The 15151-nt window shown below is 43.9% G+C and overlaps 1 protein-coding gene across 4 annotated transcripts; it reads right to left on the minus strand.

Moving 5' to 3' along the window:
* Positions 1-32: 32 nt before the first annotated feature.
* Positions 33-9106, minus strand: LOC308666188 (tubulin beta-1 chain-like). Of its 4 annotated transcripts, none has more exons than XM_081324789.1 (4): positions 8965-9106; positions 7883-7991; positions 3288-3398; positions 33-2489 (listed from the first exon to the last, which is right to left on the minus strand). In XM_081324789.1, exons 1-4 carry the CDS (start codon positions 9019-9021, stop codon positions 1429-1431), a joined length of 1338 nt encoding a protein of 445 aa, XP_081180915.1. In that variant the 5' UTR covers positions 9022-9106; the 3' UTR covers positions 33-1428. The 4 variants fall into 4 exon arrangements, with proteins under 4 accessions (XP_081180915.1, XP_081180916.1, XP_081180918.1 ...); XM_081324790.1 differs by lacking the exon at positions 8965-9106 and adding an exon at positions 8626-8651; XM_081324792.1 differs by lacking the exons at positions 7883-7991; positions 8965-9106 and adding an exon at positions 3805-6813.
* Between the last annotated feature and the right edge of the window lie 6045 nt (positions 9107-15151).

Genomic DNA, 15151 nt, shown 5'->3' on the forward strand with positions numbered 1-15151 from the left:
TCTCAAAAGCTTGTAGAGTTAAGGGAGCCGCATAAGTTTCAATAAATACTTTATTGCTCAGATTCACCTTGAACAAAAGCACAAATAGAAGTCATTATTCAAAATACATGCCTTGATACAGAGTCCTCAACACTGAACACCACACAAAAGCCACTGCAGAATTTTACTGCAGACATTCTTGAAGAGTTTACACAATGCACAAAAGAAAGCCAACATAAGACAGCGCCACAGAAAACATGCTCAATCCCAGCTGTCTGAATTCATGTCTGCTCTACTAGTATTTTAGTTGCAATTGTGCCCATTTCTGCCCCAAGTCTTAAGGGTTATTCTTTTTTTAAAAAAAGAAAAAGGCTGCAGACGTGATTTTGTACATACAGTGAATCAGAATATTAAAAAAATACCATCTTAGTTCTTAAAGTGAGAGGGATTAAGCTCCTAACTTTACAAGCCAATGATAACAATCCTTTCCTTTATTACAAAAAAGTTTTAGAATCCAGTTGTTGCAATACCTGCATCTTTTGAAGAGCCTAATCCCAAAAGTTGGAAATGATCAGTTTAAATCACAATTAAAATGTTCTAAGTTACACAGAGAATTCTAATTGCAACTGTAAATACTTCTATCTGGTGTGCGTTCTTGTGAGAGCACAAGAGGAGGAAAAATTGATCAAAATAAGTTTACCTACTGCCTCTGCAATTGTGTAGAATATTCTTTAGCATGTGCAAAAATATTTCATGGGGTAGACTATAATTTTATAATTCTAATTGGTAGAGAAATCTATTATTACTATTCCATTTCTTGATTACTGCCTTTCCAGTGGAGTCAAGAACAATGGTCAATAATGAGGGGTATGCAAGTCTTCTCCAATGTAGCCCCCTCCAAAAGTACTGGTACCTGTAGCTCCTACTGTTCCCAAGAAAGAAAATCTGTAATATCTAGAGAACCTGGGAATTGCAAATTACAACACATCTAAAAAATACCAATCTAGAGAAGCTTTGCTTTTAAAGCACTCAGTAAATCTCTTTCTTAGTTTAGATAAAGTATTAACATCTCTCTTTAATAAAACTTTAATCCCTGCAATAATTTCCCTTGAGAATTATATTAAATACCAATTAGAGGTGCAGAATCTATAGTTGCATAAATGTGGAAGCAAGTTATTCTTCAGACTTTAATATATAGTGTAGAGCTGGTCCTACTACCAGCACTGTTGATGAAGAGTTCAACTTCATAGCACTCAATCTTTATAGGATTTGTATCTCCCTAATTAAATCATCTTGCCAGTTTATAAATATTAAAGTAGCAGGGTCACAAAAAATGCTGACAGAAGCAACAGTGAGAAGCGCCAAGAATAACTGGAAAAGCATGCACTCATACAGCTGAACAGCTCTCACCTTGGACACTTGCCTATGGACTAACCCTACTCAAAATCTCTAAGCCTCATCCTCCTCTCCTTCCTCCTCAAACTCCCCTTGCTCATCTGCAGTGGCATCTTGATATTGCTGGTACTCGGAGACCAGGTCATTCATGTTGCTCTCGGCTTCCGTGAACTCCATCTCATCCATGCCTTCTCCAGTGTACCAGTGCAAGAAAGCCTTCCGCCGGAACATGGCTGTGAACTGCTCAGAGATTCTCTTGAAGAGCTCCTGGATTGCGGTGCTGTTGCCGATGAAGGTGGCAGACATCTTCAGGCCTCGGGGAGGAATGTCACACACGGCCGTCTTCACGTTGTTGGGGATCCATTCCACAAAGTAGCTGCTGTTCTTGTTCTGGATGTTCAGCATCTGCTCATCCACCTCCTTCATGGACATTCTGCCCCGGAAGATGGCTGCCACCGTCAGGTATCGGCCGTGGCGGGGGTCACAGGCCGCCATCATGTTTTTGGAATCAAACATCTGTTGAGTCAGCTCCGGGACCGTCAGGGCACGATATTGCTGGCTGCCACGACTCGTCAAGGGAGCAAAGCCGGGCATGAAGAAGTGCAGGCGAGGGAAAGGCACCATGTTGACTGCCAGCTTCCGAAGGTCTGCGTTCAGTTGGCCAGGAAACCGGAGGCAGGTGGTCACTCCGCTCATGGTGGCCGATACCAAGTGGTTGAGATCGCCGTAGGTTGGAGTTGTGAGTTTCAATGTGCGGAAGCAGATGTCATACAGAGCCTCATTGTCAATACAGAAGGTTTCATCCGTGTTCTCTACCAACTGGTGGACAGAGAGGGTGGCATTGTATGGCTCAACCACTGTGTCTGACACTTTCGGAGATGGCATTACACTGAAGGTGTTCATGATCCTATCAGGATATTCCTCCCTAATCTTGCTGATGAGAAGCGTTCCCATGCCAGATCCAGTGCCCCCGCCCAACGAGTGGGTGAGCTGGAAGCCCTGTAAGCAATCACAGTTTTCAGACTCCTTCCTTACTACATCCAGCACCGAATCCACTAGCTCAGCTCCCTCTGTGTAGTGGCCCTTGGCCCAGTTGTTCCCAGCACCACTCTGGCCTAAAGGAATAATTAGAAAGAAAAGAGATGCTTACAAAACCATTTACATGCCAGGAATGCTAAAATAATACTCGTATTTGATCTATGGGCCAAATTCAATCCAAGCTAAATTTGTCATCTGGCTGAGTAAAAGTCAAATTATTTGTCCCTACACCTATAGCATGGAGAGATGAGAAATGACTGCATTCAGTCTAGGAGAAAAGACTGGAGGGCATTCCTTCAAGAGACAAAATTTTGGAGGCCTCCTCCATTCCATAATTTGAAGCTAAGAGGTAAGAGATGGAGCAGGGAGATTTTCCAATCAGATAGCAGATGGGGAGATCATATAAATCAGGTCAGCCTGTAATTAGACCATCTTTTTGTTATCTAGGCAGTGATGCTCATTTCAGTTATGGTCATATAGAGGCTGAATTGATCAATGAATCTTACACATAGTACATTTTTATATGTTTCATTAGATCTATAAGATGTACGTAGAGCAGCCATGTCAAAATCGTGACGTATTGCAATTTTTCCCCCCATTGCCAGCAATGGGGTGGGCGTGGTCCAGCGTGGTGCACCTGGCCTGTAGGCCGGCAGTTTGACATGCCTGATGTAGAGGACGGCTAAGCCTCCAGGTGTTGCTGATCTATAGTTCCTAGCAGCTGGGGCCACTGATGAGGACTGCTTGAAACTTTAAGTTTGCAACACCTGAGGACACATAGTGCCTACCTTTGACTTAGAACAAATTGAATAGTAGGAATTATGCTGCAGCTATTTAAGATATAATCATAAAAAAACATAATTAGTATTACATACCAAAGACAAAGTTATCAGGTCTAAAGATCTGGCCGAAAGGTCCAGACCTGACTGAGTCCATTGTGCCCGGCTCCAGGTCAACGAGGATTGCGCGGGGAACATACTTATTTCCTATGGAAAGAACAAAAGCTAGACTTACCTAACAGCCTTATAAAATACCTCCTGACTATAGTACCCTTGGCAACTTCAACATTTTTTAAAGAATGGCATTAAGTAATCCTTTGTGGAACAGAGTTTTTAAATCTCACTCTGAAGGTACAACAAATAGTCTGAAACACATCAGCCATGATTAATATTCTGTTAAGTTTCTTGCACCAGCTTGCATCATATTATGGCTTCTTTGTCTCAGATGGTTATCTACAGTATATGCGCAGAAACAAAACTGCATCTACAAAGTGCTTGAAATGGGAGAACATTTCACCTTTACCATCTCTACTGCAAAAAGGAGGGCTGGGAAAAAACCTCCTAGTTGACTGGGAAAGGAGGGGAGTGGGTTTCAAAAGAGCTGCTTACTCACAATAGTGAAATCTCAAAAGCTTGCAGAAGTGCGACAGTTTGAAGTACAGAATCGCCAGATCCAAGTTTGACATACAAGAACCGAAACATAGTGATTAAATCCTTCATGAAATTGCTGATATGCAGAAGGCACTTAAGGTTAACATTTTTGGTTGTAATTTTCCCTAAGAGCTTGTTGTTTTGACATGAAAGAGCATTTTTTTTCTCCCAAGTTCTCATATGCCATGTCTAATGGCCTGTACCAGACACAATGTACTGCTTTATACAGAGCTCGAGATAACTGGGTCCTATTTAAATTTGATCTAGATATATCTATTCATACGGTTTGACTGGTAGCTCATAGCTTAATGAACGAACCAATTCTATCATAATTTCTCCAACTGGTGGCTCATACAATACATAAGGAAGCTGTTTCTTCTTAGTTCAGGCAGTCTGTTATTACAGGTTCACACTGGCTAACCAGCTTGCAGCTCTTCAGAAATTCAAACAGCATTCTTTGTCCCTATTACCTCAACACCACAAAAAGAAGTGTGAAGGAAAATTCTCATGCTAACTAACCATGTGCTGTACTGCTGAAATACAGGTAGTCCTCAACTTACAACAGTTTGTCATGCTCCCATCGGAGCCTGAATCTGCTGAGGAAAATGAGCTGGAACCGGAGCTGATGGAGGTCGAGGGAGGGGTGTAATGTAGCGTGGTCTGGACCGTGAGGGAACAGCTGACAACGGAGACTCTGTAACCCAGCTTTATTTCAGTTCCGAACAAGACAAAGACGGAGCTCTTTCAGAGCCCCTTAAATACTCTAGCCGGTGCGCTTTTGACCAATCCCTGCATTGGAATATTCCGCCGAATGCTGGCCAGCCAATCCGAGCATATGCCAGCACCACCTGCTGTTGCCGATGGCCGAGCTGTCAAATTACCTCAACTATGTACACAACAAGGGGTGTCTGTGGTTGCAGAGGGACGTGAGGAAGAGCAGCCTGAGGCAGGCCAGGGCCTTTCAGGATTGGGACAGGATGAACATGAGAGACAGAGCTCAGGTGATGAGCAAGGGCCATCCCCTCCTGATCCTAGAGCACGAAGAGTAGAGAGAACAACACAGGCAGGCTCAACTACTCGGGAGAGCTCCTCACCCCTCTCCACAAGGCACACCTGGAGACTGAGACTTAAGGAGACGCTGTGGGGAGGGGCATTTGTCGGGAACAAACGCTATCGTTGCTGATCTTGGAAACAACTTTCTGATCTCTTGTTCTGTGTTGTGATTTCTGCTTGGAGACCCTGACACGCTGACCATTGGACTGGCTGACAAACTTGATTTGGTGTTCAGAGACCTCGGATTGAATTTTGGTTTCTCTTCTGAAACTGCTCAGGCAAGCTTGTATTTCCACATGGATGTATGTTTCTTTCCTTGTTATCTACGCGGCCTTGAGTAAATTACTCTTCTAATCTAACTGTGTGCGAGTTGAAACCTGAAGGATAGCTTGTTCCATACACACACTTTCTCTGCCTGAAGAGTTTAAAACTTGTGAAACTACTTGCAGCCAGAGGCTGCTGAAGGTGTGTGTGTGTGCGTGTGTTACTTTGTTCTGAGGCTTGCCTGGAAATGTGGGAGCATTTGGGGAAAATTGGAGCAAATAAAGGGCGGTTTGAACTTCCAGTTGACTGTTTTGCCTCTATGTGCTGTGCTCTGGGTCATCACACATTTTGCTTAGTGACCATTCAAAGTTACAGTGGCATTATAAAAAAAGTGACTTATGATCGTTTTTCACACTTAAGACTGTTGCAGCATCCCCATGATCACGCGATCAAAATTCAGACACTTGGCAACTGTCTCATATTTATAACAGTTGCAGTGTCCTGGGATCATGTGATCTCCTTTTGTGGCCTTCTGACAAGCCAAGTCAATGGGGAAGTCAGATTCATTTAACAACCGTGTGACTAATAACTGCAGTGATTCACTTGTAACGAGAAAGGTCATATGATGGGGCAAAGCTGACTTAACAAATGTCTCACTTAGGACCACAAATTTTGGGCTTAATTGTGGTCATGGATCAAGGACTGTGTGGCCTCTGACCATAATCCAGTCAAATAATAACATTCACCTTTTTTCCCTTGATGCCTACAGAAATGCAACACTCCACACAACTATATTTTTACGAAACTACCAAGAACCTTTAGAATCTCTAACTTATGTTGATCACATAATTTCCAGGATCCTCATGGTATAGCTTTGATTATTAAAACCACTAAGTCAACTTTGAAACTCAGTTTGGTGTAGTGATTAACAAATAGGCTGAAAACTAGAGGACTGGTTCTGTCTTAGGCCCAAAGACAGCTGAGTAACCTTGGACCTGTTACTCTTTCTCAGCATTTGGAAGAAGGCAATGGCTAACCACTTTCAAACCTTGCCAAGAAAACTGCAGGCACTTACTTGTCCAGGCAATTGCCAGGAGTTAACAATGACTAGAAGAGAGCAACAAAAAACAAAAAAAAACACTTTGCCCAATCTGATACTCCTGATGTCTGGAATTTTGGCTATCCTAAAGCCAAAATTTTAATTTTAAAATACTCTGGAGATTATTACCATTTAGCGACATAAAATAGAGCATTCATGATATACCTTGAGGCTATCCTGAAATTTTGTTAAAAAAAGATTGTCATAACCTCACCAAAATTCCACAGTGATTTACCACTCTTCTGTATCATTAAGGCTTGAAACCTAAGTCTTAACTAAGCCAGAGAAAATTAAATATGGCCCTAAAGAGTCTAAACTAAATCTCTCATGTCATGCCAATGACTTCTAAAGGGAGTAAGTTTATTCTTATTTCCAGAGAGTGGCACGGCAATACTAGAACCTTTTCAACTGCCTGTCTTGGCTGTTTTCACTAGCCACACAAGAGGAGGAATGGCGAAAAGCACAAAAAGATGGTGATGGGAGGGGCTGCCTGAGCCAGCGCACAATGGCAGCCATAAGGGATAGTTCCTGAGGAGTTGGAGGTAGTGTGATGAACTACAGTGAAGCAGCAATTTCCCAGGAAGGAGGGAGCACATTCCAAAATGGTGGGGGGAGGGAAGAGAGAGAGGCAGCACAGCCTGGAGCTGGATAGGAGACAGAGTGTGAGACAGACACTCCCTAAAATCTCCCTAATGGCTACATCCATTAGAATGAGAACAACCTACATTTAGCCTGGCAAGATGATGTTTATTGTGTGCAAGCAAATAAAGAACTGAACTCTAGCTGGATTGTTCTGTGTGGTCCTTGGGTTAAGGATGACAACAACACTGCCATTTGCTTTGGAGGAAAAAAAATCAAAAAGAACTGGGAAGCAGCATCCTTCACCTCGGGAGAATTTCAAAAAATGATTACCAAGTGACAGTTTCAGCCAGTGTCCTGTTGGCCTGCAAAGCTGAATCTATTCCTGGGGAAGGGGATGTCTAGGTCATTCACGGCAGGTGAGTAGACCCATAAAATTTTATCTGTGAGCTTCTTTTATTTGCCTTCAGTTCTGGAAATCCAAAATTGTCTTTTATGACTAACATTTCCCAACTGGATAAACATTTGATTGCTAGTAAAATTGCAATCCTATGGCTCGTCAGAGGACAAGTGTTAATCCAGACTGCCCATTCTCATCTTCTGCACCAGTATTTAAGGCAGTAGAGACAAGCAGGAAAGGATTGACAGACATGTTGAAGGGTTGGAAGGAATAGATACTGAAGTTTTTAAAAGCAGGAAGTCAAAGGCACTTTTTGCCCATCAATGCCCAACACAGATTTGGCTCTGCCTTCATGGTTGACAAGATAACTTTTATTTCTTCAGACTGAACCTGGAGGAGGTGGTGGTGGTGGTGGGGTGGTTTTAAAATATCCTCATCTCCCCCAATACCATCAGAAGCAGTAATATCTTAAAAGAGGAGCAAGCCAAAAGCAGAATCAAAATTCTGTCTTTTTTTTCTTACCAAGGTACACAATTCAGATACAATAACTTTTCTGCCCTGGAGCCACCTCATGTAGGTTTGTTTTTACTCGATTTACAAAAACCTCCAAACATTTCAAAAACAGCAAGAGACTGAAGGGGTTACCAGCTGCTTCATTGTAGTAGACACTGATCCTCTCCAGCTGCAGGTCGCTGTCTCCGTGGTAGCTGCCAGTAGGGTCAATGCCATGCTCATCGCTGATGACCTCCCAGAACTGGAAATGGGATTTTTGAGTGTTATTAGCCACTTCCTTTAAAACACCAACAAGGCTGCACCGTCATGTGCTGCAGCCACACCTTAGCCGCATTGTGCAGCCATGCCCACCTTCCCCCTCTGGGGTTTGCTTGGTCATGTCTAAGCGGAGCTCTTAACCTTACTAAAACGGGCTGTTACAACAGGTATATGCGGCAGTACAGCTGTGGCAATGGCTACAAGCTGTTTAGAAATGCATCATTAGCCCGGAAGAAATTCAGGCTATATACACTTGGGTGGTTTGGCTTTTCTTGTCGGCTTCCTTTATGGAGGAGAGAATCTGCTAATACCATTTGTCTACAAACCCCACACCCTTCGTGGCAGGCCGCCTCTTATCCAGGTTTCCTCCTCTGAAAATGGGCGAGGCAATCAAAGGCTGTTATTCAAACTGAACCAGGTTCCCAGCTAAGACACCTCCTCGTTCCTAGAACCAGGGGCTGAAAAAAGAATCTTACTAATAAAAAAGGGTCGCTTCTTTTAACCGGCGTGTAAGAAGAGGGGGGGGCTCTTTTGTCTGCAAACAGACGCACTTCTAAGCTGAGAAGACGCAAGGAGGGAAAGAGGCGAGCATGGCAGAACCATCTCCACCGGTTTACCTTGATTTTCAGATTCGATCCTTTTCTCTTCCTCCGCATTAAAGGTGGCGCTCGGTAGGATTTTACTACAAGCGCAGCAATGGCCGCCTCCCCCTCCCACCCGCCTCTTTCCCGAAAAAGGGAACAGAAATCGCACTACTGGTTCCCACACCCAGAACCGACGAGGCCCCACCTCCGACCTATTTCTCTCCCGAAGCCTTGCTTGGACTACCGTTTCCATTAGCCTCAGCTCACGAGGGCTATCACAGGGCTATCATTCGTCTTAGTCTTGAAGGCCATCACATTGGAGAAGACAAGCTGACAAACAAGGGAAGTTCGCCCCCTTGGCCAAAACGATACCTTGGCTCCGATCTGGTTCCCGCATTGGCCGGCTTGGATATGCACGATCTCCCGCATGGCTGCGAATTGCGCCTTCGCTTCGAGCTCCCCCCGCCCACTGAACTGCCTTCAGGACCGCAGCTCTACACGCCGAGCATCAGCAGCTGGCAACTGGACGCGCCCCACCGCCCGCGGCTCTTTTTATACTGGGCTTGGCGTGGCTCCGCCCCCTCCATTCACAAAGGGCGCCGGCACGGCTCTCCTGCCTAGTCCAGGGGTAGGCAACCTCGGCTCTTTTATGACTCATGGACTTCAACTCCCAGAATTCCTGAGTCAGCTACGCTGACTCAGGAATTCTGGGAGTTGAAGTCCATGAGTCATAAAAGAGCCGAGGTTGCCTACCCCTGGCCTAGTCGGAACTGGGCGGGGTTAAAGGAGTCGCGCGAGTTCATTGTCTTTTATTTATTTTATGTTTTTTGGCAAGACTTGGAAGAAAATCCGCAGATCTACCCTAACCTGCCCCGCACAGGAGAAAGAGGGCGGGGAAGCGGCGGCCGAAGCCCGCCCACCAGGAAGATTATCCTTTGGGAACGATCCGCCATGCGAGTTACATTTTCGAAAGGGACCAGGCAGCGGGTGGGGCTTTCCAGCCCCCGTTCATTCATTCGTCGCCGCTTGCATTTTTTTGCCTGAAGCTTGATAGAGACCATTTTGATACTCTTGAAAGACGCGTTGTACCACGCTCCTGTGCAAAAGCCCCGATAGAAAGAACGTGAGAACTGAAGGGAGGAGTTGCGGTTGCAATTGGAGAAGTCCGCTGCGGCTTCTGGCTTTCTCCATGCGCCCTTACTCGGGCCTTTAGCCCCGTTAGTACGGGACGCAGAATTGTTAGAAAATCAGGCTAGTCCCCGAGAAATGAATTACTGCCCTGTCGATTTCCTCTCTCTCTCTCTTTCTCTCTTTCCACCCACCCCCAACTCACTCAACAGTGACAGAGAATGACCTGTGTAAGGTGTCCCAGTAATTCACACACACACACCAGTTGTAATTAGATGATTGCAGTTCCCCGTTTTAAGAAAGCAGCCATTTCATAAGCAAGTGATGATGGTATTTTTAAACTTTAAAGGCCCAATAATTAAAAATGAGGCAATCGTGCTATTGCCCAGCCTTTGTCTGGGCGCATTCTTGTCTTTCATTTCCAACAATCCCTTCTTAGAGGACATTGATTGAAAATAAAAAGAATACAATGTACACCTGGTTTTTTACTAGCAGGCAAGATTAGGGATTGGCAGTGCTAGGGATCCTCTATCTGCCCCTTGACAGAATGGTCTAGAATGATTGGCTTTTCAGTTTGGGAACTGGTCAAATTTGCTCTGAATCCTTATATGTTCTGTCACATGGCTGGCCTCTTCTACCATACTCCAATTCTCAGGGAGGGAGAGAGAGAGAGAGAGATTCAGGTAGCATATATTTACACTAATTGTGCCATACTGTAATTCTATGGATTACAATTTACTTCATCAAATATTATCCTCAGTGTGACTGTGCATGAATGTTATAATTATACAAGAGTAATAATTATTATAGAAAGATACACAAGGATAGCCATTAGAAAACATGGTAAACTACACAGTCATAGATTCTGCAAGCTTTCTATTCAGGTACAAGTTCACAAGTGTACAGGTAAAAGCAATAGTAATTGCCAAACATAAAGGTAAAGGTTCCCCCGCACATGCGTGCTAGTCGTTTCCGACTCTAGGGGCCGGTGCTCATCTCTGTTTCAAAGCCGAAGAGCCAGCGCTTGTCCGAGGACGTCTCCGTGGTCATGTGGCTGGCATGACTAGACGCCAAAGGCGCACGGAACACTGTTACCTTCCCACCGTAGTGGTCCCTATTTTTCTACTTGCATTTTTACGTGCTTTCGAACTGCTAGGTTGGCAGAAGCTGAGATGAGTAACAGGCGCTCACTGTTACGTGGCACTCAGGATTCAACCCGCCAAACTGCTGACCTTCTGATCGACAAGCTTAGTCCCTCCCTTTATAACAGTTCATTTAGTAACCGTTCAAAGATACAACAGCACTGAAAAAAGTGACTTGTGACCAGTGGTGCGATTCAAATATGTGAACAACCGGTTTTCAATTCTGGGCCTGGGCAACAAAAAAAAATTCGGTTCTGCCGAACTGGTGCGAACTGGCTGAATCCCACCACTGCTTGTGACCATTTTTCACACTTACAGCTCTATTGCAGCCTCCCCATGGTTACATGATCGAAATTCAGACTCTTGGCAACTGACTCATATTTATTGACAGTTGCAAGGTCCTGGGATCATGTGATTCACTTGACAACTGTCTCACTTAGCAACAGAAATTTTGGGCTCAATTGTGGTCCTAAGTCAAGGACCACCTGCGTGTAGTTAAGAAATAATACACTGATTGCAAAAGTACACTATTTGAATTGGCGAAGACATCTCTGTACATCACTTTTTAAAATGTATATTCTCTATGAACTAACATTGAGAAAAGATCTAATTGACCAGAAAGTGGGGGGGGGTGTAACTTATGTGCCTAAATGATATTATTTTCAGTGAAAAATGAGATACTGTATTGATTTTATTATGCTTAAGGTTGATGTTAGTAATATTGATATTAGTAGTGATACTTTGTAATCATCTTTGTTTATGTGCAAGCAGCTTTGTAGGTGCTTTATATTGGGAAATTAGTTATATAAAAGCAAATGTTTCATGTTTTAGGTACAGGTGACTGCTTACATCAGACATGTCAAACACAAGGCCCGGGGGCCAGATCCGGCCCGCGAAGTGGTTTCATGCGGCCTGCGAAGCCATCCTGGAAACAGTGAGGGAACGGCCCCCACTGCCTTGGCCCTGGCCCAGAGACCCTCCTCCTGCCAGAGACCCTCAGATCTGTCCCACTCCTGCCCAGGCCCCCATAGGCACCCTTGATGTAGAGCTGGCCACGCCCACCCAGTAGGCCATACGCACTTTAGCCACTCCCACCCAGGCCACACCCACCCGGCCCCCTGAGGGCAACCGCAATGCTGATGCGGCCCTCAATGAAATTGAGTTTGACACCCCTAGCTTACATGAAAAGAGCATGGTGAGGGGAGGGGGAAAAGGAGTTATGGTGGAACCTGGGTTGTTGTGTATGAGTCATCATTTAGGAATTATTTTTCTGTACCTTTTGGTTCCTAGTACCAAGACCAGATCTCTTTGTTCTGGAAAGGTATAAAAGGTGGAAGACATCTTTCCTGGCTGTTGCCTTCATCTCTCTACCAGCCACGAAGAGAGATGTGGCCACCCAACTCTTATTTCGATCAAAATAAAAAGTTGTTTGCTTGCTGAAACCTCAGCTCAGGAGTTTCTTTTGGCTCTTTTAAATTCCTGAGTAATGCAGGGGAAATTGTGAGGCTAAGTGGGAAACCTTACAGTATACCTATTAGTGCAAAGAATCGTGACATTCTTGCCCTTTTGATCCAAAAAAGGGAAAATTGCCTACAATACCCAGGAGAGGAGAATGCAAAAATACAAACAGGCCTTCCAAGTAATACCCCCGTGGGTAGAAGGGACTGTGGGGTGATCTCTCTCCCACGAGCATTTCATCTCCTGGCAATTTCAGCAAACAAAAAGTGTAACAAATCATTAAAGCCAAAGAACTCCTTAAAGATGACACCAAACACTTCTAAGGTAGTTTGTTATTGAATTGTTAACTGTTAAGTTCAGATTTAAAGTTAAGGGTGATTTTATTAAAAGATTAATAATAATAATAATAATAATAATAATAATAATAATAATAATAATAATTAATAATAATAATAATAATAATAATAATAATAATAATAATAATAATAATAATAATAATAATAATAATAATAATGTTATTTTACAGAAAGTAGGGCCCATCTATAAGAGGGAGAGAAAAAGAACTTAATCCAGTTCAGTTGCTCCTCGGGAATAAATTAAGAGAAGCCAATTTGCATATGTGAGCCAGTTACAGGGTTGTCAACTGGTTTCCAGAGTTCTTCAAACAGAAGAGAGAGAGAGGTTCCATCTTGATTTTGTACATGGCGGTTCAATCAGCTGTACCCCCTGTGACATTCAGCATGCCTTCTGGAGTCTTTCCATAAATGAAAGGGGCAGGTCTAGCAATAAAGACCAAAGCAATTGTTGCAAGGATCCTGACATCTTTATTCACACTAACGGTTTTGCTGTGTAACTTGCAACCAAAAATGCAGCATTGTCTGCATTTTAAGTATCTATACCAGGGGTAGGCAACCTTGGTTCTTTTATGACTCGTGGACTTCAATTCCCAGAATTCCTGAGCTTATTTATTAATATAAATAAGCACCTGTCCACAGGTTCCCACGAAATAATTGTTGCTGGAGCAACATGTGTATAGATGTTGAGATGTTGGAAAAGAGGGGTAGAATGTTAAATACACAAACTTCTTTCATAGTACTTTCTGATCTCAAACAAGGGTATTCTGAGTGATGCAGAAATGGTTGAAGCTTCAAACCAATTTGGGTGTGCTGGTAGGGATCTGATCTTGAAACAACCCATTTTAAATCTTCCAGAAGAAGTTCAATTTTCTTTCCAGTTGAAGTCCGAATGCTTTGTGATGAGATGTTTTCTCCTTTCTTCCAAGGCACAACTTGGAAGAGTATTCTGAGCGGTGCAAGATTACTTTTCAAAATGTTGGCCAGCAGAATGGGGTAGCTATTATCTCTGCTTTGTCCCAGACTGCATAATGGGGCTGGCTGAATCTTGAAGGTAGTGTTAACCTAGCCAGTATAATTAGCCTACAGCTCACTGAATGTGTGACTCCAGAGTACTAGGTTGAGTATCTTGGTTCAACTAACTATGGATTAGTCCAGGGGTAGGCAACCTTGGCTCTTTTATGACTCGTGGACTTCAACTCCCAGAATTTATTTATTTATTATATTTTTATACCGCCCTTCTCCCGAAGGACTCAGGGCGGTGTACAGGGCAATAAATATAAAAACGAAATACAAAAGTTAAAAAACAATTAAATATTATGCCCAGATTTAAAACAGTAATTAAAAGACATATTAAAACCCCAACCCTAACCCATCAAACCAGGTCAGATTGCTCAAATAGATAAGTTTTTAGATCGCGCCGGAAGGAGCGGAGGTCAGGGGCCATCCGGAGCTCAACCGGCAAGCGGTTCCACAGGTCTGGCGCGCCCACAGAGAACGCCCTCCCCCTGGGGGCCACCAATCGGCATTCTTTGATCGGAGGCACCCTGAGGAGGCCCTCTCTGTGGGAGCGCACTGGACGGAGGGAAGTTGACGCCGGCCGCAGGTGTTGCCGTAGGTAATCCGGACCCATGCCATGTAGGGCTTTGTAAGTCATTACCAACACCTTGAATCTCACCCGGAGGGCAACCGGCAGCCAATGCAGCTCGCGGAGCAAAGGTGTAACATGGGAGTATCGGGAGACTCCCAGCACAACTCAGCATGGTTGGCTTAGGAATTCTGGGAGTTGGAAGTCCACGAGTCATAAAAGAGCCAAGGTTGCCTACCCCTGGATTAGTCAATCATGCAACAATAGCTGCTAAACAATAGACATTGTCTCTCATCTGAACTACCATTTTGTTCCATTCTAGACAGTCACTATTTTGCATTCTTCTCCCCCCTGCCACACACACATAAACTTCCCTCCATAAAAATACATTGTGCAAACTTGGGGAGTTTGCACAATGGGGCACTTCAAAAAACAGTTTCTATTATTGGAATCTACTGTTCCAACACCCCAACCCCTCTCAGTATCTTTCCCTTGGAACACAAGAACTAGATTGGACCCATACTTTGTACTTGTCTCAAATAGCAGTCATTTCATTTAATGCTCCTTTTTTCTTTTTGGTACATTCAAGTCAATGTTGAATCCTGGTGATTGCCTGGACTAGTTCCTGCAGTCTTCTTGGCAAGAGTTTGGAAATGATTTGCCATTGCCTACTTCCTAGGGATGAGAAGTGACTGGCCTAAAGTCACCTGCAAACACTGGTTTTGGCATTTTAAAAAACAGTTTCTAATATTGTGTGGGAATCTACTCTTCCAAAACCCCTCCCCCCCTCCCCCCATATCTTTCCCTTGGAACACAGGAAGAACTGGATTGGACCCATACTACACAAGGTTATTGCTATCTTGGCCAACTAGATTGTTTTCAGGGAGTCC

Source organism: Vipera berus (genome assembly GCF_964194415.1).
Source record: "Vipera berus genome assembly, chromosome: 3".
NCBI classification, from domain to species: domain Eukaryota; kingdom Metazoa; phylum Chordata; class Lepidosauria; order Squamata; family Viperidae; genus Vipera; species Vipera berus.